Raw genomic sequence first — 25,725 nt, 5'->3', positions numbered from 1 at the left:
GCATAAAAACAGTTAGCAATCCGTCAGTCATATACTAACTGATGTGCTGTGAACCCCACAGTGCTCTGGGGCCACGTGGACACTAAAAAATCAAATACAAGAGAAAATTTGGAAGCCAACCAAGCACACCCGAATTTAATCAGATACTGTAAATTAAATGTTTAGCTTTTTCCTTGAAGGGGCACTGCACCAATTTTGGAGTGAGTCGCTGCCTCAGGGGAATGAGCTTAAGTATCCCAGAGTCTTGTTACCGAGTGACAGTCATTATGGTGAAGAGAAAGCTGTTCCGGAAGACAAAGCCTTTGATTTGCCAGTCGATCTATGTTTCAGCCCTCACCTGTGGTCATGAGCTTTGGGTAGCGACTGAAAGAATGAGATCACGATACAAGTGACTGTTTGGGCTCAGGGTGACGAGCTCAGATATCTGGAGGGAGCTCAGAGTAGAGACACTACTCCTTTGCGTCAAAAGGAGTCAGCTGAGGGGGTTTGGGCCTCTGATCAGGATGGCTCCTGGACACCTCCATCTGAAGGTTTTCCGGGCACGTCCTACAGAAAAGAGATCCCGGGATAGACACAGAACTTGGGACATCTATTGAAAAATGCTATTGAGTTGCAGTATGGGAAATTTAGGAGCCAATATGAGCCATACTCGGGACTAAAAGTAAGGCTATCTCAGCCTCTATTGCCTTAACTAGTCTCTTGCATGTGTGTGGAGTTGCAATGCTAAATCACTGGATTTCCCCTCTATGTAACACTCCAGTCAGATGCATCTCGTGCATTAATCTGCATCATTGGGAGCCTTTAAGGCTACAACCGTGGAAGCAGCAGTAAATGTGGTGGATGGACTCGCCTACATGCGGTCGAGTGTGGGAGGTGTCGGTGGTTCCAGGCTGTCTTGTTGGACTATGGTCACACTATCTGCAAACATACACTCCATCTCCCATTCACTTAGACTAACAAACAGAGCTGTGTGTCAAAACATCAGATCTCTTTTTGTGAATGCATGTGTAGCACCTGAAATCTTCAAGTGCTGAAAGTTGGCATGCGGGTCTGGTGCAGTGTTTAATCTTGTTTATTCATTTTTTGGATTAGATAATTATTCTTTTAAAAAGGAAAAAAAATGGCTTTATAGAGATGTGTTTCTATATTCCTGTGATCTCTTGGCTGGCTCCACTAGACTCACAGGTCAGAATTCATCTTTGTTCAACTCTGATCTGCAAATATGAACGTTTAGCCAACAAATTCTGAATTATACTCAGGATATAATGAACTAGTTTGTGTTAATAGTTTACATTTTTTAGATTTAGACTCTACAGGGCAAATTTACGTTTTGTCACAGGAAGAGCACACTGGAGGTTACTTTATCACACTATGTCCAGTGGAAGAACTGGAACAGTAAGCTAGAGGAAGGACACTATCATGTTGTCTTTGGCCACTCTAGGAGGCATCTCAAACCACCCCATTTCAAATAATCTGAAATATTCCTTTAAGGGTTTAATTGCTTGCTTGTTCTGGAAAGAAAAACAATTTGAATTCATTGGGATTACTAAAGAATTTACCATTAATAAACTTAACAAAGAATAAACCATTTTGGTTTCGCAGCATTAGGTAACCACTGAAGATACACTCTTCCATTCCATGGGAAATTACTTAGAACTTCACTTAGAGTTTAGCTTTATCTTTGTTTTCACCTCCTTCCTTCCTTTCTTTCACTTGTTCTCTAAACACACTGAGCTGCGCCCACTGCAGCAGCGTGAGATACCATCAGCGTTCAGTGGTTTGTAACATGTGAGTGTTTTTCCCCCCCCACAGAAATGAATTAATGGTAGTTTGTGCTCAAGCACTCACCATGAAAGCTTTTCTATGGAAGAGCATCAGAAGCCATTCTGGTGTCCTTGGCAAAGCTGCTCTCTCCCATTCATGTTGTGTCCTGTTTTGTTTTTTATCTGTTGTCTCTCTCTCTGTGTGTTTGTGTGTGTGTTCTTCTGTGACTTATTCTAGCAAAATATGAATGAAGGTTCTGTTTGTGTGGGGCTTTAATGCATTAATTCGCCGTATGCAGGACTCAAATGTACTCGGTATCTTTCCACTGAAATACTGACATTCATTTTAAGTCCAGTGTTTATTAGCATATAAATCCTTTAGTTCATTATAAAATCTGAGGGATTCTATTTACAGTAGAACAGAAGCAGGAGCAGAAGGAGGTTCCAGGTCCACGTGGTTCACTTCAGATCCAAACTCAGCAGCTCTCTCAGCTGTTGCCCCTGACAACAGCAGGAGGAGGGGCTTGTGGCTGGCAGGGTTTTGGTGGAGTAGGAATGCCAAGCTGCCAAACTCTCCCTGTGGGACGAGGCCCGAGTGCCCAGTCCTGCTACTTGGCTTCACTCGTGCGAACCCTGCGGGCCTGCAGAGTCGGGCCGCATCCATGAGGACACACGGATACATGAACATGGGCTCATTACAGACAGACAACTTGACATGCTTGTGTTCACATACAGTTTGAAAAGCCAATTGTTTGATAGGCTGACAGTGACTTTGTTACAGCTGCCTAGAGTTGAAAGTGAAAAAGGAAATAAAGGAACTTACTGGAGTATTTTGAGTGTTTTCAAACTGTATTTCAGTGTAAACTGAAAGCAGCTCATGTCCTTCTGTGATTCTTCATCAAGTTAGTTAAAGGGTGACAAAAATATGGCTGCAACTAACAGCCCTGACATATTACTATATCAGTGTAATTATAAAAGGTGTATGCATAAGACTGACATGACACTGTCATGACCATGACGTGACACATATTATGAACATAAAGAAGTCACAATGAACATTCATAAAGTGTTGATTATGTCATTTTTACTGGAGTTTAAGTTAAAAAGACTGAATGAAACTTAATGACGACAGCCATAAATTTTCCAGCCCGTTCTCTGTGTACAATTAAGACTTTACACTTTGGCATTACGTGCAGTGGATCCTCCTGAGTCCAATTTTGTGTGCAGGTGATAAGCATTTAAAAAACAGCAGGTGACGTACTGTAATATAAAAAATGACAAAGTCTGCATCTGGACAGGGTTGGGTGGTTGGATGGGTCAAACAAACAGGACTTGACCAACCATGAGGCCAGGGTTTTTGTTGCCTAAACCTGACCAAACTGTTTCACAATGTTAACCACATTATATATTTTTTTATTAGAATTTATAATTTTTATTTTATTTGTTACCATGACAACAAAGTTCACCTGACTATGGATGATGAACGCCACCTGACTGTAGATCTGCTCTCCGCTGAAGTTAATGGGAAACATGTGTACATCACCTGCACAAAACTGCAGTTTGGAGTATGCACAACCCTTTATAATTGTTACCCAATTATTCTCCTTATTAATTCTCTTTATTAATTAATCTGCCAATTAGTTTTTTGTGATTGCTGATTGACTGGTCTTTGGTTACTCTTACACTACTGAAATACACCCAAGAGTCCAACATGCAAAAATATTCAGTTTACTACCACAGAAGACAAAAGAAAAGTGGAAGATCCTGACACTGGACAATCATTTAAACAAGGGAATGTTTGGCACCAAAGTACTAACAATTAATTTTCTGTTAATCAACTAAATGATCAGTGGTTTCAGCTCTGGAGAAAAGCTGAGAACAGTACTTGGTCAACATGTTAAGACTGACCTGACATTATGTTTGCCTGACTGATGGTTAATTAGCAGGATACCTCAAAACACTAAAATAGATTTCTATTGAATTTTGTTGAAATTGTAAGCTGAAGGCCAAACAACAAGCAAAAAGAACAAACAAACAAAAAGGTTTTGGTAATGATCCAGGAATTCATGAGTGCATGATCTGTTATCATTTTCTTTTCATTTCTCATGAACTTGTGCACTTTGCTTGTCTGCTTATTTTGGTACAGATCTGGATCCAGACGCAACTAAACATTTCTAAAAAATTTCTATGATTAAAATAAAACATTCAGCGGTTCGTCCACAGTAATATTGTGTCTTATATTCACATCAAGCAACCAAGACCACTCAGACTTCACTGGCTTTGAGTGAGTGTTTTTCCACAGCAGAGCGTGGCACGCTAAAACGAGCTGTTCACCTTGATGATGTGTTGGAGGTGTGCTGGTTCACAAAACCCACTGCAAAGTCTGTCGCCTGCAGCTTTTCATCCAAGAGCTCCCTGCAATATTTAAAACTGATGCACTGACCGAATGGTGCCAAACATGTCCACATTTTGTTGTGCTGGGCAGTTTTTATTGAATAGCACTGTGGACACCCCATGTAGGAGGGATCATTCAAAGACCTTGAGTAACATTGCTGAGCCGGAACATGTGCATGTGACCATTTCATTACAATACAGTAAAATAACAGAAACCAAATTGTTGATGAGGAAATATAGAATGGATGTCAATGTTTATGTTGGAAAACTCCAAAGTAAAGTGACTTAGTCTTATAAAAGAAGTGAGACAATGTTTTTTCATGCTCTGGGCCTGAGTAGGAATTTCATGGTCATGAAGGCCATGGCGGTTTTGAACTCTGAGTTTAGCTTTATTCCCATCAAAAAACTATCCACCCTGAAGCCACAGTGGCCTGTATACCCCGTCCATGCTGCTGCAGCTGATTTGACCATTTTCTCCTCTGCCTTTTTCTTGTCAAAACATTTATTAGACGTCAGGGTCTTTTGTTGAGATTCTTAAATCTTGGGCAACATCAAGTGAAACGCAAAGACTTTTGTGGGTTTGCAGGTTTCAAGCCTGTTATGAACTGCTGGAACTGTACAGTAACATTGTGATTCATGATGATAAAATGTTTTAATATCACATTGACACGTCTGTCCATATTCACAAGCTTTCTCCTTCTCCCTCCCTCTCTGCTGAGGGTCTGCTTTTGTTTCTTTTGACCTGGTTTTAGGTGGTGCTGTAGCTCCATCAGCACTCGCTCCTCCAGTCCATGCCGTTTTTATTCCATATGGCTGTCCTCACACACATACTGTGGCTGCAGATCTTACACCCAGCGCAAACGGCTTTGCGCCGGGTGTAAGATCTGCAGCTGGTGCAAGTGCTTTTGCTATCTTACAGCAGCACAAGTGCCATTTTTGCCTCGTCTGCAACATAGCAAATACAGTTGAACCTGGTCTGTGCGGCCGTGAGTCAAAGGTCTAAACATGAAGGCAAAATGAAGGCGTGGCCCGGCACATTTGCTATCCTGTGCTCAGTGCATTGGAGTAAAAAACACATATGCCTTAGACCAGCTAAAACCTGGTCGAAGTGCAAAGTCTGTGGTCTTTCAGCACAAGATAGCACCCAGTGTGAAACGCACACACATACGTCCTCACAATCACAAAACACCTTCATTTATGTTCATTGTTTTCCTCACGTGAGTGTGGATTAGTGTCATTTGAACATATTTTCTATGAGCAATAAAGTATAAATATAGAAGTTAAACGTTACACAAGACACTATATTTCGTGCTCTCGCAGTTTCACTTCTCGAACCAGGAGATCTGTCTCTTTGCTTTAAAAATATTTTCTCTTTGTTTCCTCCTGCGTCATGCTGCCGCTGCTTGCGCTTGAATTTAATCCATTGCGCATCACGCTTTCTACTTGTGCTTTAGATCAGGCCAGTGACTTCGTACTTTTCCTCAGCTGTGAGGGTGCAGTAGAAATACATGTCTTCATGACTGTGGAACATCTTGTGACGATACTTCTAAAAAAACAAACATGAAACTTAAATATAGAGACTTGGTCCTGATCCAGTACTTTTGATAATATCGCCTGGCTGTCACTACCTCGTGACTGACGGCACTAACATAAATAGTTTTAAGACCAAAATTGGTTACATGTGTCACATATTTACTTAGAGGCAGGTCCAGATCCAAGTGGAGTTTAAATCTAAACATTTTCTATTTTGAAGATTTCTTTGAGTGCTTTCCAGTTTGGATCTGCTCTACAGATAAACATACAGACACTTACAGAGAGTTTAAGAAAGATACTCTGTAATGTAAAATGTATTTGTCCCTGTAAGATATAATGTAGACAGTGGTGGTCATCTGGTCACCTTATGAAAAGTGCTGAATTTTCCCTTAAATATCCAACACTCTTGTGTTTTTCAGATCCCGAGGTGAGCTGGCATCCTGTCGTGTCCGTCTGTCCAGCTCTAAAGTGTTCAGAGGAAACTCCTGACTCCTGAGAAACACAAAATGTCTGCTGCTAACATCAGGCCGCTGCTCCTCGCCCTCCTCCTCTTCTTACCCACGGTAAGCTCATTTAAATTGTGTATTTTTTTTTCTGTATCTTTAAAAGATAAAATGACTAATCCAGCTTCAGTTTCTGTGTGTATGAGTCAGCAGACGTGTGTACGTGCAGCTAAAACGATCCACATGCAAACAGCAACAGGTGGCGCTGAACGTGAATAAATGCAGCAAACGGGATGAGTTCTGATCTTCATGCACCTGTACAGTCATTCACGTAGTTAAAGCAACCATATGGAGTGTCGGCATCAATAATTCATTGATCAGCGTGGTGCAGGAACGATGGATAAAGGTGCATTCTCATCACTTATTCATTGTTCATTCAACATAATTCCTGTCTGGTAAATCTGTGAGGAGGAGGAGGAAGAGGTCCTCGTTACCTGACTCCTCTCCCCTCCTAACTGTGAGTCATCACCATCAAGCTGAAGAGTCACCTGAAAAACTGGATGAGGTTTAGAGGTGACGGTGGATGACATGATGCGTTAGTGTTTGTACACGACATACACACTTAGAAATAAGGGTTCCAAAAGGGTTCTACCTGAGGGGCTGAGGTTTTACTCAGAACCATTTGCTTCTGAAGAACCCTTTTTTGAAGAAAGAGTTTTGTCAAAGAGTTTTCGGTAGAACCCCCTGGTGGGTGCAAGATGAAATTCTTGGAAACAGAAGGGTTTCTGGTGGAACTATGGTTCTTGGTTCTGATTGGAAAGATTCTGCATAGAATCCCCAGAGAGGGTTCTTGTTGGAACCATTTGGTAGATAAAGCACTTGGGATAAGCTCCTTGGAGTATGAAAGGTCATTGGTAGAACCCTCCAGATGGGTTCTAGAAAAAAAGCCCTTGGAATGTAAAGGTTCTGAGTAGACCCCCCTGGGTGGATTCTAGACAAAGCACTTGGAAAGGGTTCCTGGTAGAACCCCCACAGTGGGTTCTTGTTAGTACCCTTTGAAGGTAGATAGATTCTGTAGAAAACCCCAGAAAAGGTTGTTGAATTCCTTGAAGAATTCTTTCCTTTGTACCATTATATAAAAGGGTTCTCAGTAGAACCCCCTGGGTGGGTTGTAGATAAAACATCTGGAATGTAAAACAGTTCATGGTGGAACCTTCACAGTGGGTTCTTGTTAGCACTCTTAGAAGGTGGAAAGGTTTCGGATATAACACCCAGAATGTGTTCTGCTTGGAACCATTTGGTAGATAAAGCACTTGGAAAAAACTCCTTGGAATATAGAAGGTTATTGGTAGAACGCTCTGGGTGGGTTCCAGATAAAGCACTTGGAATATAAATGGGTTCTTGGTAGAACCTCCTGGGTTGAGACTAGATTAAGGACTTGGTGGAACTCCCCTGGGGGGTTCTTGTTAGCACCCTTAGAAGGTGGAAAGATTCTGACAGAGCCCCCAGAGATGGTTCTGGCAGGACCCATTACACCATAGGAAGGTCCTCCTGTAGAACCCTCTGAAATGATACTTTTGTAAAAGGTTCTACATAAAAGGGTTCTCCTTTGGGGCTAAGCTGAAGAACACTTTATGGTTCTAGTTAGCCCCTTTATTGTAGATATGTTAAAAGTGACACAGATAGAAACAGAAAGCTGGAAATGAAAGTCACTGGGTTGTTCACGGCCAACAGCTCTTGTATGAATGTGGAAGTCTTAAACAATACTAGGAATTTGGTCATTGCAGATCCTCCATTCATCATCATCAACCCTCTGTCTGTAACCATGGTAACATAAAACACCTTGGATACCTTGTGCTGCAACTGTGGAATTTTTGGATGACTGAAATAAATTAAACACAGAAAATAAACACTAGCGATAGCTGTGGTCAGAGGCATTATGTTTATGAGTCATCTCATTCTTGCGAACGCAATATCGCAACTAACACTAACAGTTGGACTGAAGAATGAAGTGATTAGATTTTGGTGATTAAAGGTCACTGGAGTCTCACGTCCAGCCCACTCTCAGCACGATATCTCAGGAACACTCAGGAACATTTATTTAAAAAAGATGCATGTGACATGAACATGTGCTGGTGGTTAACTGATGAGAGAAGGTGTAATGAGTGGTTGATAAATAAGATTCAGCTCTTGTTTTTTAGCTGCGTCATTGTATACAAAGCAACGCAACAGCATGACCGGCTGCAGACTTTACAAACCGAGTCTCTAAATCACCACAAACCACAAATGTGCTGTAAACCACTTTGCCAGAGTGCACACTTGTTTGTTTGTGTTTGGTTTTTTTTTTGCCACTGACAGGCTCAGATTGTTATCCTAAGTGTCTGGCAGCATTATAGAAAGGATCACTAAGTGAGAGACCTTTTGAAAGAGTGAGATACATTTTGTTTAACCAGAAATAGCTGTTTTATTGCTCTAACCAGAATCCCTTTGCAAAACGTCATCGTCGGCTTCATTCAAACTCAACAGAAACAAAATTAAAGTCACCCAGAATGTCTCAGTTTGCCTTTCACTGCTCCAACAATCATCAACTCTGGTTTAGTTCTGCAGCAATGTTAGCATCCTAAATTTTATCATATTGAAGCATCATTAAACACTAAGCCTGATATAATGTAGTAAAGAACCTGGATGTTATAAATGTTGTATGGCACACACTCACACTCAGTCATGCAGCCGACATGTATGCTGTGAACCGGATCACGCTGGGCAAACACGGTTTGACCTAATTAGATACAGTGAAGTGATTTAGGGCAGACAGATATGGTATAATTAGTCACAGGGTTTTTTTTTTTTTTTACAGCAGAGAAATAAAAACAGAAGCACAAAAAAAACTGTTCTTTAAACTTTCCAAGATTCACACAGTGTGTTTGGCTTCCAAACAACCATCATTTCAGCAACCCCGTGGCCTGCAAATTAAATTCATATGCGCTTAATCTGCATTAACGATCAATGTGCTCTGGCAGCATTCAGCGCTAAAGAAGGAAGGAATAGGAATATTAAAGGAATAAAGGAAAGGAAATACTTTAATATAAAGGAATACTTTAATATGAAGCAGTGAAGTGTGTGTGGGGTCACTAGGGTATGTGTGTACACTTGTGGTCCAGGTTTAAATCTCACTTTATACTGCAAGTTTTGATATTTTAAGAGCTCAGGTCTAATAAATCTCACTGATCGCTTCTGTGCGTCCTGCATCTTGACTGCAACCTCACATACGACTGGACTAATCAGCCTGATGTTTTGTGCGCATTCATGACTGTATGCTGACCTCTGTTATTCAGAATTTTTGAAAACCCTGAAAAAACTTTATGACTCCACAGTGGCGACAGCTGTGGCCACAGACATTACATCTCAAAAAATGCCTTGAGGGAATTTATTCAAACTTGACACAAATATTCACTACAACCCAAGGATGAACCGATTTTGGTGGTCAAAGATCATGGTGACTTCACTAAACACATTTTTGGCCATAACTCAAGAATTCATAAACTTATGATATAAATACAAACAAATATCTGATTGGATAAAATGATGAGGTGATGACGTTTTATATCCAAAAGGTCAAAGGTCCTGCAACAGAGACTGATGCACTAAAGCCTTGTACTTGTTGCATTTAACTATAAGATATGAAAGTCAACCTTCTGACTGCTTTGAATTATGTTTTTATATGTATCTTTTTGTCTTCTGTGTTCTGACTGACTGGTGCATTATCCTAAATGCATATATCCATAGGGCTGCACTCATTTAACATGCTTGATGGTTTTTCAGCAGATCAGATGACGGACAAATGATCAGTAAACATATTAAATGTTGTAGTTTTTCTCACAAATCAGTTTGACAGTGCCGGGTGCAGGTGAAAGAATAAGGCTAACAAGTTAATTAATTTAATGGAATACACAAATGTAATTACAGGCAGACCTACTCATGCTCTGACAGGGCAGTCATATTATAAGATTATTAATTTATGGTTTGAACTGGTTTTAATTTGCAGTTGATGTTGTGTGTTATATATTTTAGTGTGATGTTTTCTATGATGGTTTTAACTGATGTAAAGTGTCTTTGAGTGTCCTGAAAAGCGCTCTGTAGAAGAAGTGTATTCTCATTATTATTCGCACAGTCTGTGATTTTCTGTTGTCAGCTGTCCCTCCTGCATCTGTCACTTGCACCTGTTCTGTTTGTAGTCTGGATAATAAGAGTTCTGATATCTTACTTCTTCATATTTGTCCAATACTGTAGTTTGATCTTCGTCTTCTTCTCCCAATAGTCTTGCTCATGTTGCGATTGGTCAGATGCTGCCCTGTTTATCTGACCATGCTCACCCTGGGTTGACTCACTGAGCTGATAACCAGCTTTGTGTGAACGCTTAGCCTCGATTGCCTTTGTTAGGTTTAGTCAAGCCATATCACCTAAAGATACCCTGAATGTGTTGAGCCTGCTTCATAGCATAGGCCCCTTCTCTTAGTGTTGTGTGGGTGCGTACAAACTGTGCCTGATTGACATTTTTATGACCAAACCAAAAGAAAGAATTTGCTCAACTTTGTGACCAGCAACATCATAACAGGGTGCCATATCTAAGGATTAGTTTTTAAAGATTTTTATTTTTAGAAGTTAACCAAAATTAGTCTGGAGGCCAAAACGACCAAAAGGATGGAGGAAGTCTGAGCCAGTATATAAACTAAACAAAGTCAGGCATGAAAACTGCAGAGACCTCCAAACTTAAAAGAAATCAACACAAAAAGAACACTAAGACAGTCAGATCACTGCTTCATCTGAGTGAGAGACTCCAGCCTTCCTTACATAGGAGGGCAGAACCGCCCACTAATCAACTAGGGGCAAATGAGGGAGAGGACAGGAGGAAAACAAGACGGGGGAGCTCCTGTTAGATTTGTTTCACCTGTTGAGACACAACAACTTATTGGAGTTTGAGCTGCACACAAATTTAACCTGAGCAGAGGTCCAATCAGGTGGATTGAGAGAAAACACCTGTGTGAGTGAGCAAGGCATTTTTAACTGAGTGGTTTTACTTCATTTTAACGTCCCTCAGTCATCCTTTAGTCGCCTCTTTTAATTTTCACATTCTGTCTAATCTGTTAGTAAAAGGTTTATGTGCACTGTGAAATAAATTGGGATTAAATTTTCAAAAAATATATTGAAAAAATATATTGTTGAAAAACATTACCATGATATTATAATGTGCTGAAGCTTATTCAAAAAGTGCTGTTACACACTGAAATTATACTATATACACTGACCCCATATGTAAAATGTAAATGTAACAATAAAGACAAATGAGTTTTAAATAGATAGTGATAGTGATTGCAATGACTCCACAATAAGTGACGAAAGTCTTGTGAGTCTGAGGTGTTTCTCCTGTTGGAACAAACCAACTCAACGGCTGCTGTTTTTTAAATGAACAAAACAAGTTTGGAGACTAAACTTTGAAACGTATTTCGACTAGAGTCTATAACAAACACACAATGTGTAATGTTACAGCTGCAGAACAGTGTGCAGTGTTTTAACAACAGAATGAAACAAAGAAAGCTTCAGTTTACATGACAAGCTATTAGCAAGTTAGACAGACACGCCGTGACATTTTCCCTCATTCCAAAGGCCCCACATCACGCACTGAGCTAAAAGTAGTGGACGGTGGTCACCAAGATGACTCGTAGCAACTTTTTTTCTGCATGTTCTGCAGACTATCTTCAATCTTCAAGTTTCCCTCAGCACTTTTACTTTTACTTTGTCCTCTTAGATGGTTAAAAAAAATCATGCTGTCACTGCTTTTCACCATGTTTTCATTCCCCCAAACAAACCCATGTCGCATACCGAACATGCACACCTACATTTAGGAGACTGATGCAGACTGACCATTTCTTACTGCTGCAGCTTTAACATTAAAAGCATTTAACTGGTCAAACAATTATTTTGAAATAGTCACAGGAAACATGATGTCAGTAAGATTAGCTTTGCCACTATCATCCATCAAGAGTGTCTACACAAGCGCTAGAGAATTTAAATTATTATATGGTGTAAATGATATTTGAAATTTGAAAGAGTAATACTATAAACGAAAATATTTAATTGAATACTGAATATTGTGTCGATGGCATTCATTGACAGTATACTTCTAGCTACAGTAACAACTGAAGAAATTTACAAAATACCTGTTACCAGCAGCGTCTGTGTTGTGTAGATTCTTGACTGATCCAAGCAAAATCTTCAAGTTCTTGTTCCACAAAAAAAAAGTTTGCTGGAAACAAAGGAAAAAAAAAATCTAAATTAAGACAGGATTCATGACATTTCAGCATTAAATATGTTGGGAGAAGCAGAACAACTTGTGAACACTGACAACTTACTACATTTTTTTATACAGAGGCTCCAGGAATTTGTGACGCTGTAATAATAACAGTTTACGCAAATTCAACCAATCCCTGTGAGTTTTGCATGGTATTGCAATTCTGTTCAATCTGTCATGGTTTGGGTTTTTCGTAGTACCTTCTTGTTGTTGGGGGTGTTCTCAAGGCGTTCCCAAGCCACAATACAATGCTTGGTCGAATTTGTGTAAAGGTTGCACTGAATGCACAAAATTGTAAGGTTTTGCAGAATTCACAGAGATTGAGTGAATCTGCATTTGCAGGACTGGTAGAATGGAGAACTGCAGAGCCAGAGATGATTCGCTGTGGGTTTGTCACTTTGAACAACCATTTTTAAACTGCACACACATTAAAGTCATTTGATCTGTTAAAAATATTGGATAGTGCAGCTTTATACTGTAGCTGAAGAATGATGCCAGTGGCTAATCTAACCCATTAAGAAGCTAAAAAGCAATAACAATATTTTTCTTCCAAACCAATAATGTGATTGAACTAGTGTGGTTTAAGATGCACTAACACCCACATTCATGTAGCAGCAGTCCAGAGACTGTCATCAATCCAACCATCTGCGCTTTTACTGCCAGTGTATTCAGTTCAAGCGTGCCACTGCAGAAACTGTGCTGTTGCTGGAGAGAGCAGCACATAAATCACCCAGCAGATTTGTGTGTCGACACTTGTTCCACACAGCGCCCCAAAACCCGCTGCGTCTCTATTACTCTGCTAAATCTTCAGAGCATGAATCCCCGGCGAGTGCTGTTGACGTCAGTGAATAAACGCTCATTGCTCCTTCGCTGCACCTCATAAAGCTGTGACGCGGCGTCTCCCGGACTGACGCCAACACAGAGACACAAGATCGTCCTCTTACCAGACATTCACCTCCACACACCCCCCCCTCCACAGGTCTCCTCCGCCCCAGCATCGGCCCTGCATTATGCAGCTGTCAGGGGGGTGTCTCTGGATGTGACCCTCATGTCTAGAGTTGTTGCTCTGGGACTGTTGCTGTGATCTCTGGCCTGGACTGTGTGTTCAAGTCGTCTCTGTGTGTCGGTTCTCAACAGATGGGAGTTACGCCTGGCACGGTCCAGTGTGAAAAGTGCACGTCTGAAAGCCTTTCCTGCCTTGTTTTCATTAGAGTAATGCCCATCCTCTGGGTCAGTTAGCATGGGGAGAGTGCCAGCAGCTCTGCGATGGTTTGTTTAATTGGTTGAGTGTTTAAACAGATCCCAGAGCTAAGACCTCTCCCACACTGTGGTGTGAACCGCGCGGTGAAGCTAATGAAGCAGACTCTTCCATTTTACCTTTGGGTCCTTCCTCTGATGTACCCTTCAGCCACTTGACTCTCTTTCTTTCTCTCTCTGCTCTGTGTGTGTGTGTGTGTGTGTGTGTGTGTGTGTGTGAATGTTCATGTTGTTTTCCAGGTTTCGAGCCAACAGGTCCCCTCCAACTGTGTGATCAAGAGGGAGGAGGAGAAATGCATGGAAATGATCGCCTCGGACGATCCTCAGAATGATCCAGAATTTGGTAGGTTTTCGCGGGAGTGTGTTTGTTTAGCCTTTAATCCCCTCCCCGCTCACTAACCGCTATTTTGTTGGTGTTGTAACACTTTTCAATACGGGCTAATTAAAATAAAAAGAATAAACACACATTAATAACAAGAACGAGCGGGGGTAATTCTACAAATTGTCGTTGACTCTGTCCTGCTTGTCTGCAAAGAGAGATCATTAGAAAGACTTCACAGTTTGCTCGTATGTTGGGTTTGTAGCGTGAAAAACTAAAGCACGGCCAGCAGAGAAATTCCACAAAGCAAATTAATTCTTTTGTCGCACTCTGTGCCTCTGCTGAGGCAGAGGCTGAGGCTTTATTTGGCACCATCTCATGATGATGATCCTTGAAATTAAAGCTGATCAGTGGGACAGTGAGTGACAGGCGTCTCTCTGTCTGATTATATGATGAATGGATGGAGGATCAGACTGAGAGAGGCCAATCTGTTCTCCTTCTTAACCTCGTTTGGAAGTCGCATATGGCCTCAAAAAACAGAAGTGCAAGGGTAAAATGACTACTAAGACTTGGGGATGCCACTTTTCACTCTTCAGAAGATGACAGTGCAACAGAAAGCTCAGTGTTGAGATGAAATGAAAAATGTATTTTAACCCTTTTACATCCACAGTCATATTGTGCAACTATTTTACAATTTCTGCAGAAAAAATCAATTTCTTTGTATTTATATCGGAATCATGGAAAATCCTTTCATGTGTTCTTCCTGTAAAACGTATGTAATGAAGAAGTAACCGAATTCAACCAATAATATCATGACCTCAACTTCTGGCGATGCAGAGCGAAGTCAGAGCAACACATTTCCATCTATCTCACTAAAATAGCTTGTATAGTCAAAACAATAAAATACAGGACTGAGTTTCATTCTAGTTGATTTCATGGTTTTTCATATGAGCTGCAGACTGAAGAGTCAGCAGCAGCAGCAGCTGAGTCAGAATACTGCTAATGCTAATTACCAACAACTACTACTATTTGCTATCACAATTCATAATTAATTTGGAGAGAAACAACAATTTTTGAGGGACACATTAGTTTTTCAATGATTGAGGCGTACTTTGGATTTAAAGAAGAACATCCTTTATTCTATTGTTAAGTTTTTGCGCACACAGAGGCTTTTTGTGGAGAGGCGGTAGAGTGATGGATGCTGCTCAGAAACAGGTGATCTGTGCAGTCGGGGGTTTGGTGTCTTGCTCAAGGGCACCTCAGCGGTGCCTTGGAGGTGAACTGGCACCTCTCCTGCTACCAGTTTTCTCTGTACTTTCTGCTCCAAGCTGGACTTGAACTGGCTGTCCTCTGGTCTCCAAGCCAAGTTCTTACAGACTGAGCTACTGCCACCCCAAAAAGAGTGTTAAAAAAAAGCACAAAAAAAACATCTCAGGGGAGGATCCCTCGGAACCCCCTACAGAGGTCCGGGCTCTGCTTTGGATGTCTCCAAGTCCAGGAAATGCCCCAGCTTGTAACAGAGTATTTTTAGTACTTTTACATAGTAAAGAATCTGAATACTTCCTCCACCCTTGCAAACAGCCCTTCATAGTGGTGCTGAGTCTTCATTTGGATGGAGACAGAGACGGCTGATTGCCACATAGGAATGCTGGCTATGGATTGTTGTTTCTTAAATACAGCTTGATTATTTTGTGATTATATTAAAGATAAAATCACAGATGGAGGTGAAGAGGGTTTAAGCTAAATTTTGTGGTTTTATGAAATTTCCCTCAGTCATGGGTGGTCATTAGTGGCTGTTACACGAAACACAGCCAATAAGTTATAATTTACTTTAATAAAATCTGCATTCACAGAGGCTTTTAGGTGACATAACATAATTTTTTTGTTCATCTCTCTTGTCCTCCATCAGCACCAAAGGATGGCTGATTACTCTGTGAAAGTATATCAGATTGTTTGTATTAAAATCAGCTTGTTGTGACGTATAGCGTATTAGCTGGTATATCTGCACAGCAAACTAGAACTGTCTTTATAAAGATGATAATTGTGTGTGTAATTACACACACAAGGTTGAAGCTGTAGTGGAGTCTTGCCCACAAATCAGAGCAGCTTAACTAAGTCACAAACTAAATTTGGAAATTAGACCATCCTCTTGTGCACCGATAATGCAAACCCACATAATCGTTCCCAATATGTCAGCCATAATTTAGGTCTATATGCAGCCATTTTTCTCAGCTTTCCAGATATTGTCTTCCATTATTGTGTCCCATCTGATTTACAGCACATAAAATACACAACAAAATACACTGTTGGCTCTTCTCTAATGGCCTCTTGTCTGTCTTTAGTCTTTCTCTCTTTCTTTCACAAATTAGTGCTTTTATGCATTTTTAAAAAAAAATTGAAATGAAGAGCTGCAGCGACAGAATGATGCGCAGGCTGAGATGTGAATTAAAAAGATATTTGTTCATAACAGCTGCTGACATTTCAGCTCCCATACAAGAATTTCAAGGCTCCGCGATCTTGAAATGATGCTAAATGAGTTGCAGGAGGGCCTTTTCCCCTCCAAAAACTGAGCATATGTCTTTTCAGTCGGAAACGCTCACCGTGTTTGTCTACCTGTCGTGTCCTCAGGCTGTCCGTGGATGTGGGACAACCTGACATGCTGGCAGCCTGCCAAGATCGGGGAGGTGGTCGAAGTCAACTGTCCCGAACTCTTCTCTCAGTTCATGAGCGAAGAAGACTACGGTCAGTGACGAAGGACTTCTCATTACAGTTACAATTAGCAGCTGATTCTGTTGATTTTATTGGATTTGTTCAGGCTCCCTGTTTACGTTTCTTGTTGCAGGGTGGAGATTCTGTTTGATGCCATTTCAGTGAATTTGCAGATTTACTTTGGTGAAATTAAAGAATCATGCATTCAAGTTTATGAATGAGTATGTGGGTGTTTATGTGTGCACAGTTTGAACTGAAACAAGAGTTATTATTGTTTTGTATTTTTGCATTAGCTGTTTTTGCTGTTTCATTGTTAATTTTTGTTTTGCAGTTTAGCTTCAGTTAGTTTCCAGTGTGGGCTTGATCATCTTAGTTTAGTTTCTATTGTTAAATATTTAGTTTTAGTTTGTTTTTTATTAGCTTCAGTTTATTTATTTATTTATTTATTATAATATGGGAAGTTCAGAATAAGTATTATAATACAAATACAACACTTTGTGTTTACATCCCAGTGTCAAAAAACAGATGTGCCAACTCCTCCTTGTGTTGTTTTGTTTTGTCAAATGTTAACAAATTAAAGGCATTTTCTCAATATTTCTAATTTATTTTAGTTTTATTTTAACTTTTTAAGTACACAATATAGTTTCAGTTTTCTTTTTTCTTTCTAAAAACAAATTTTATTTTTATTTCTTTTAACTAAACATTTTTTAATGACTAATTTAAGTTTTTAGTTTAGTTTTATTTAAAGTCCTGTATGGAAGAGTATTACGGCTGGGCAAAGGAGGGGAAATAATATATATAGAATAATAAATAATCTTGCAGTTTGAAAAAGAAGTCCAAATGTCAACAGTACCTTTCAGTATTTCTGCCAAGCATAAGAAAAAGTTTGTTTGTTTTGTTTTGTTTTTGTTTTTTGCATTTTGAGAATAAAGTTGAAATACCATTCTCAAATGCAATAAAAAAAATATCCTCCCCTTTTTATTTATTTCTTTTGTATGTCAAAGCTTTGATCAGACCTGAAAAGTTGAGACTGACAAGGCCTAAGCCCGACAAAATTCTGTCCAAAACTGACCCGAACCCGACCCCCATTAGCATATTTCTGCCAAAACCCGATTACAGCCCAACATTTTTCCTAACAAGCTTCCCTTGATGTAGTGAGAGGACGATACCTGGGGGGAATTGGATTTGGCAACAACTAAATTGGGACATAAATAAATAAATAAATAAAGATAATACAGGCCGAATCTCGCATGAGCCTGTGAAATATGTAAGAAATAAGGGCACACATTTGGGCACAGTGCTACTGTGTGTCCCAACTTTTGTGGGGAAATGAGGACATTTTTAAAAATTAATTTTAAGGATAAAGTTGGAATAATCAGGTCATAGCTGCACTTCACGGTTAGGAGCTAATGGATGTATTATGTTAATGAGGGACCTCACAAGTGCAGTGTGTGTTTGTGTCTGAGGAATCCATTCTGTGTTGCATTATACACACAAAGGCTTCCCACTCTATCAGCAATTTTACTGGTTGGTTTTAGACTTAAATGTAAACATATGCATGATATTGGAGGGGGTTAACTCATGCATCTTACCTCCACCTCTCACTGAAATAATTAATGTAAGAGTGTCTGCTTCTCTTCCTGATTTCACTGTAAAATGAAGTCTGCGTTTGCCTTAATTAAATAAAGTGTCCTTTGTCCACAGAGCTGGGGAAGGTGAGCCGTAACTGCACCGAGTTCGGCTGGTCAGAGACCTTTCCTCATTACATCGACGCCTGCCTGTACGAGGAAGGAAACAGCAGCCATGTGGTGAGTAAATCACTCTGTCTGCAGCAGCTGTGTCTGACTCAAGTCTCAGTTGGACGTTTAATGTAAAAAAAAATGTTTGTTTTGCTTGTGTTTCCATCGCAGGACATGTACTACGTGTCAGTGAAGGCTCTGTACACGGTGGGATACAGCACCTCGCTGGTCTCCCTCACCATGGCCATGGTCATCCTGTGTAGGTTCAGGTGAGATGTTTGAATCATTCTGCAACTGCTGGGGCAAAGTGTTATTAAAGTATTTTAGATGTTTTAGGTTTCATTTATCATCCTGCTCGTATTTAGAGGAATGCACTGGTAGGCATTTTAAAGGGATAGTTCACCCCAAAAATTAAAATTCAGTCATTATCTACTCAGTCTCATGCTGATTGAGTGTCAGGTTTAATTTGTTAGTCCGGAAAAACACTGCTGGAGTTTCACAGTGTTGCACAATCTCCAGAATAACAGAATAAAAACATAAACTGTCTCCATACTGCTCGCCTCTAACTACTCAGGGTTGGGTGTGCAGCCCCCTCGGTCTGACATCTCTCATCACGTTTCTAGACGTCCTGTTTGTGTGTGCGTGTGAATTTTGGGCAGGATACTTTATTATTTACCCCCTCAGGTGTAAATAATAAAGGATTCCTTCTACTAAACTAAATTTTTCTGCTAATTTTCTACCACCACTATTACTGTTGTCATCACTACTACTACAATTATCACCATCAGGTCTATCACTACTACTATTGATGCAACTGCTGTTTCTGCTACCATTACTATTATAGTACTACCATTACAGACAATGCACAACTGCAGCTACTACTGCTTTGTGTTAACTAATACTGTAATGAGGATGATTGGGAATAAAAAGCAGTAGATGTGTTTTCAATGAATAAAAACAGTGCAGACATGTCAGCGAGTCGATCCTCTGCTTTTCTTGATGAAGCATATGACCGTCAGTATGATCATGTGTCCTTGTTCTGCACAGGAAGCTGCACTGTACGAGGAACTTCATCCACATGAACCTCTTTGTGTCGTTCATCTTGAGAGCTATTTCAGTCTTCATCAAAGACGGCGTGCTGTACGCCAAAGAGGACAGCGAGCACTGCTTCATACACACTGTGAGTAACACTAACACACCCACAGCGCTCTCTCTCCTCTCGTGTTAACAGGCAGCAGATGATTTGCACAAACATTAACACGTTTCTCCTCTCGCATTGTTCCCTTTGCGCCTTTCCTGTCCTTGAAGCTGGAGTGTCGAGCAGTGATGATCTTCTTCCATTACTGCGTCCTCTCCAACTACTTCTGGCTCTTCATCGAAGGTCTCTACCTCTTCACCCTGCTAGTGGAGACCTTCTTCCCTGAGAAGAGATACTTCTACTGGTACATCATCATCGGCTGGGGTGAGACGTCAAACGCAACATGACCCACGCAAATTTTTATCCGATCAAATGGTTTTTATCCCAGCAGTCCATTCATGATTGTATCGTGTGTTACATCAGGGACCCCCACGGTGTGTGTGACCATCTGGGCAGTGCTGAAGCTCCACTTTGACGATATAGGGTAGGTTATGATTATAGGTTATTGATTCTCATGTTGGAGCTTGTCTGATGAGGATCTGAGTGTGATGTTTTTTTCCTCTGGCACCCTCAGCTGTTGGGACATGAATGACAACGCTGCCATCTGGTGGGTGATCAAGGGACCCGTGCTGGCTTCAATTATGGTGCGTAGACCATCACATGAAAACAATCCTTCCACTACAAAATATATACTTATTTATGTTTGTTTCACTTTCATATTTTTTTTTCTACAGATTAACTTTGTGCTCTTCATCGGCATCATCATCATCCTCGTCCAGAAGTTACAGTCCCCAGATATCGGTGGAAATGAATCCAGTATTTACCTGTGAGTAGTTTTACTTTTTGAAACATTTAATTTGCTGCAGTTGCTTGTTAATTATTTCAAGGTGACTGTAGATTTTGTGCAACACTTTATTTTTATTTTTTAATCAATTCATTCAACGTGTTAAAATAACACAAATCAAAAAGTTAAATATAAAGGCAATAAAAAAGTAACATGTAAGTAACAACTCAAATATCATTCATGTTCAAAAGAGATGAAAGTTGAAAACGTTTCTCGTTCTATTCCCGTTACTCCTCACACACTAATAACAGAACATAATATTTTAATTTACAGTCCTCAGTGTCGGTTTAAAAATATCAACCCATTTGGACAAAACAAGAACAAAATAATCAGAGTGGCTGCACCAAAACCTTTAATCAGCCCACAGACAACAAAAATAACAACTTTATGTGAAGCGCAGTGCATAAGACTCACATGACGCTGTCATCAACATGTCATCAACTGGGAGTGAACAGGGTGTAGGAGGGTCGCAGTGATTCTGCACTGTGATGACAGTTGACAGCAGCAGAGCAGATTTAGGGACAGTCTCACAGGCAGGACTTACATTAATCCATTAATAGGTCTTCCATAAAGTTTGATTTGGCCTGCCAGGTGCTTCTAGCTAAAAATAAATAAAGAAATTTGAAAGAATGGTAATATAAATTGTAATATATGCTGTCGTCCTCTGTCTCTCCCACCTTTTCTGTCTATTTTTACCTGCCCTGTCTAATAAAGGCAAAAGGCCACAGAAATCATTTAAAATAAGCTCTTCAAATATGTAGGATCCTGAAGTATTAATTTTATTTCATAATCTGAGTGTGCAGGCAGTGTGACGGTTTGCACAGAAAATCAGTCAGTTAAGGGAACTTGAGATCACAGCGCCATTTTGCATCATAAATATACAATACAATACAACAAGTGTTAACTTTTGGTTGATAAATCTGTATAAGTCACTTTGAGTTAAGATTGTTTAAACAGGCGTTTTAGTCTGGGACTGAGCCTTGTCTGTGAAACCAGTCCTTGTTTGATGGCAACGACACGATCGGCTAAAGGAGCTCATGGCAAAATCTGGTTTGTTATCTGAAGAGCCCATAGTTTGCTGATTCTGAGTAAGTGGGAAGAAAGAGAAAGAGGGAAAGAGTTGTGAATGAATGAGTGATATAATCTCTCCCTGTATTATCGTGGTAAAAATACACATAAATATGTGAAATCCGATGGGAGCAGTTATGACGCACACAGTGTTTCCTGCTCCTGACAAACACTGGCATCCATGACCGGATTATTAAGCCAAAAAGTTTAGTTGAATTCATTGATGTAGTTTATTGTCACACCTGCGTCTGCTGATTATAATGAGGACACACTTATTGTAGTCCGGTTCTCTCATCATATTTTCTCTCTCTCTCTCTCTCTCTCTCTCTGTGTGTGTGTGTGTGTGTGTGTGTGTGTGTGTGTGTTTTGCAGGAGGTTGGCCCGCTCCACTCTGCTACTGATCCCTCTTTTTGGGATCCACTACACTGTGTTTGCCTTCTCCCCCGAGAACGTCAGCAAGAGAGAGCGCCTGGTGTTTGAGCTCGGCCTCGGATCTTTCCAGGTGACTGATTCTCCACCACGGCTCTGATTCTGAGAGGACAATCTACGTAGAAACCGTGGAAAATTAACTTACAGTAACAGCCAGTGGAGATATGATAAGGGGAGGATTTTACCAGACCTTTGAATTTGGGATTTGGACTCGAGTTGATCACAAAAATGAAGCCTTTAAACCTGACTGATGTGAAACTAGACATTTGACCTTAAAAAAAAAGCTCTAGATATAACCAGTCAAAATGGCTTTTAAAATCTTAATTTGCAGTTAAATGCAAATTTGATATTGAGAGCCCTGAGACGTTGGTTTCAAGTCAGACTCAAGTGCCAAAAAATGATTGTGGTTTATGGTTGACTTATCAGTATCATAACCAAAAAGGCAGTTTCATCCACTGATTTTAATATTTTGCACCTTTCCCTGTAAAAAAAAAAAAAAAAAAAAAGAAAAAAAAAAGTTAAAGACATTAAAACTAAACATAGTTTATTTTGACAGTGCATTTATGAGCATTTGTTTCAGCATGCTTCTAGTCTTTACAATAGTAATTAATTTCACAAACATTTCAGTGTTTTTGTCTCATCTGTGGACGCTCTGTGTCTCCTCAGGGCTTTGTGGTGGCCGTCCTCTACTGCTTCCTGAATGGAGAGGTAAACCTCCTTTATAATAATAACTGACACCATTATACCAGTTTTCTGAATGCATTATTGAATTTAACTTACTGTACATAACAACATTAGTGATAAACAGTGAATGCATAAGGGGGGGAAAGATAAGGGCTGAAATACATTGGCAAAAAATAAAAAGTTTTGTCATCATTTTTCCAAAATCCTTTTTGTCATCTGTGAAAACAGGTGAAAAAACATTTTAGCAGGTGATTTTTTTTTTTTATAAATTAATTTATTTTGTCAGCATCATTTTCTTTTTGGGGAGGATTTTTTTTTTTTATTAAAATACATGACAGTAACAACAACACTTTGTGTGGTTTGCATGTGCACTGAGTGCATGGAGAAATTAAAAGTCACCCAGAAGAAAACATGAAAGCTTTAAACCGTATTTAAAAGGGGTAGTGATGCATTTCCACCTCTAGCAAAATGAGTAATACAAAACAAGTTCTTAGAAAAATGATTCTGACAAAAATACCTGCCAAAATTTTTTTCCTACGTGTTTTAACAGTTGAAAAAGGTGACTTAGAAAGATTATTCTGGCAAAAAAATGTTCACCTGTTTCCAAGTCATAAACACAGGAGAGCAAACAGTTTAGAAAAAAAAATGCATCAGCAAATTGTTTTTCTGCAGCTAAAGTGAAACAGTTAAATTGTTGAATCTCAACTAATAAGTTCTTGAAATGTTATAAATAAATAATGTAGGCAGACTATCCAAAGAAAGTGTTGCCAACATTTTTATAAAAATCTGTTTACCTGTTCTTAATAATTTGGCACAAAATCAGCAACTTGTGCATTTTCTCTTTCTTCATTCTTTATTATGTGGACTATTTCCTAGCAACAGCAGTGGCAACAGGAAATAAAAAATGATTCAGTAGTTTGGCATAAATTCAACTGAAAATTGTCTAAAACCAGTTTGTTCCTTTTAAATGAATAGTTTGTAATTTTGGAAGTGGGGGTGTATGAGGTATTTACACATAGTGTATTACCTACAGTAGATGGTGGTCTGCATGTCCCCAGTGCGGAAAAGCAGCAGGAGTTTTAATGTGGGAAGCTGGGACAGAGCAAAACGTACTTTAACCACAGACAGTTTAAGTGCACCCTGTGTGTAAAATACATCAGAAAGCCTTTTGTGACAAGGGAAGCTTTTTTTTTTGCTCTCTTCAAAGCCACCGGCCTCCTTTGACAAAAACAGCAATTTAACCTCACAGAACACAAGACTAAAACTAACAAACGAACTTTCCGGTCAAAGCAGTGGCAGACCAGTAATTTCTCTGTTCTGTGAGGTAAAATTACTGTTTTTGTCAAAGGAGTCTGGTGGCTTATATAACAGCAGTTTCCTGTCTGAAAAGGCTGTCTGATGACGAGGTAAAGCTGTGGAAATATTCTAATACACTGATAAGTACCTCATAAAACCCCACTACAAGCTGTCCGAACTATCCCTTTAAGGAAACAGTATTTTTTCAGTTAAAATCAGTAAAAATCTGCAACACTGAGCCTTAAATACAGTACAGACAGAGCTAGAGTGAGACTGAGGGACAGTGAGTTTGTCTCTTTCCAGCGAGGTCCATTAATAATGACCTTGTGAAGTATATCCCTCAAGGTGCAATCGGAGATCAAGAGGAAATGGCGCAGCTGGACGGTGAACAGGTACTTTGCTGTGGACCTGAAGCACCGGCATCCTTCGCTGGCGAGCAGTGGGGTGAACGGGGGGACGCAGCTGTCCATCCTCAGCAAGAGCAGCTCGCAGATCCGCATGTCCAGCCTGCAGGCCGAGACCCCGGCCACCTGAGCGGCGCCGGCGGGGACGCCGCGTCCGGCAACCGCGACAACGACGCCACCTCCGGACCTGACGCCGCCAAACCCGCCACACCCACCACCCTCGTCCCAATGACCAGCCTCAACAACCCGTTCCTCAACCCCTACCCAAACCCGTACCCAGACGACACCATGATGGAAACGCAGCTCAACTCCTGCGACCCAGAACAGCCTCTAGTCTGACCTGCTTCACCCTGAATCCTGACTGTCAGGTGCCAAATAATTAGTTTCCTCATGTTCCGACCTCTGACCTGCTTCAGGCGCAGCCGGAGTGAAAAACAAACTCCTGTTCCTGAGCAGCTGATCATCTTCAAAGGGCATGATTAGGATTCATGTGTGTATCTAGTGTCTTTTTGGGCTGTAACCTGCAGAAGAAGCATGGTGATCTTTCTGTACATATTGTGTTAGTGTTTAAAGTTGTCTGCTGCTGCAGTTCAGCACAGTGGGACCAGAGAGCTCGACGCAGTAATCATTCCAGTCGGTGTGAGGAGGGTTTTTACATTTTTTTTTCCTCAACTGTCACCCTCAAAATGTATTTTAGACTATAACGCCACACTGTATTCCTCTTTAAATACAGACCCCACAGCTGCTGTGCCATTTGAAATGGCTTAATTTAATACAGACAAACACTGGGCAATGTACATACCTTAAAGGGGCAGGCCACTAATTTTACAGATGAAGGTCAGGTTGCTTGTCATGTTGAGTATTTAACTATGGAGGACTGAAACTGCCTAAATCAATACCAAATAAAGAAGGAAATAAATGCATATATGAATTAATTAATACGTCATTAAATGCTTCACATTAAATTTTGTTTTAAAATACTCTTTTAATTTGCATCTGTATTTATTTAGGAGCAATATGTAACAACTGCACATCCAAAAATGAGTACTGCAGCCCAGATACTGAGTTGGAGCTGTAAACCGTATTATTAATGATTTTCATAAACAGAGGCTAACTCATTCTTCAAACATTTGGAGTTAATTTGAAATCTAACTTAGGTGAAACAGTCAAACAATGACAAACAATGACAAGTTACAGATTGGAACAGAAATTTCAGAGGACACTGATGACATATCATAGTCATTTTTTGATTTATTACAGTAAATATATTGCAGATTTCTCCTTTAATTTTGTTTGATTCTGCTGTTTGTTTACTCTCCTGTTTAACTTTCCATTTTATGCATTAATTTATTGATT

At 40.1% G+C, this 25,725-nt stretch overlaps 1 protein-coding gene across 1 annotated transcript; it reads left to right on the top strand.

The window, feature by feature from the left end:
- The first annotated feature begins 6,114 nt into the window (after positions 1 to 6,114).
- adcyap1r1b (adenylate cyclase activating polypeptide 1b (pituitary) receptor type I) lies at positions 6,115 to 25,345 on the top strand. The gene is made up of 13 exons (XM_084722281.1): positions 6,115 to 6,253; positions 13,980 to 14,082; positions 16,687 to 16,800; positions 18,472 to 18,575; positions 18,678 to 18,775; positions 19,554 to 19,686; positions 19,815 to 19,968; positions 20,068 to 20,128; positions 20,219 to 20,288; positions 20,379 to 20,470; positions 21,929 to 22,058; positions 22,652 to 22,693; positions 24,298 to 25,345. The coding sequence occupies exons 1-13, from the start codon at positions 6,197 to 6,199 to the stop codon at positions 24,706 to 24,708; spliced, it is 1,569 nt and encodes a 522-aa protein (XP_084578407.1). The 5' UTR covers positions 6,115 to 6,196; the 3' UTR covers positions 24,709 to 25,345.
- The last annotated feature ends 380 nt before the right edge of the window (positions 25,346 to 25,725 follow it).

The sequence above is a fragment of the Lutjanus erythropterus genome, chromosome 7 (genome assembly GCF_056507025.1).
Source record: "Lutjanus erythropterus isolate fLutEry1 chromosome 7, fLutEry1.hap2, whole genome shotgun sequence".
Classification (NCBI taxonomy): Eukaryota; Metazoa; Chordata; class Actinopteri; order Lutjaniformes; family Lutjanidae; genus Lutjanus; species Lutjanus erythropterus.
This window is presented reverse-complemented; position numbering and strand designations above follow the sequence as displayed.

Coding starts and splice junctions, on each gene's coding strand:
- adcyap1r1b (XM_084722281.1), top strand. CDS start 6,197: ATGTCTGCTGCTAACATCAGGCCGCTGCTCCTCGCCCTCCTCCTCTTC. Junction 16,801..18,471: donor CATGAGCGAAGAAGACTACG/GTCAGTGACGAA, acceptor CTTTGTCCACAG/AGCTGGGGAAGGTGAGCCGT. Junction 20,471..21,928: donor AATGAATCCAGTATTTACCT/GTGAGTAGTTTT, acceptor TGTGTTTTGCAG/GAGGTTGGCCCGCTCCACTC.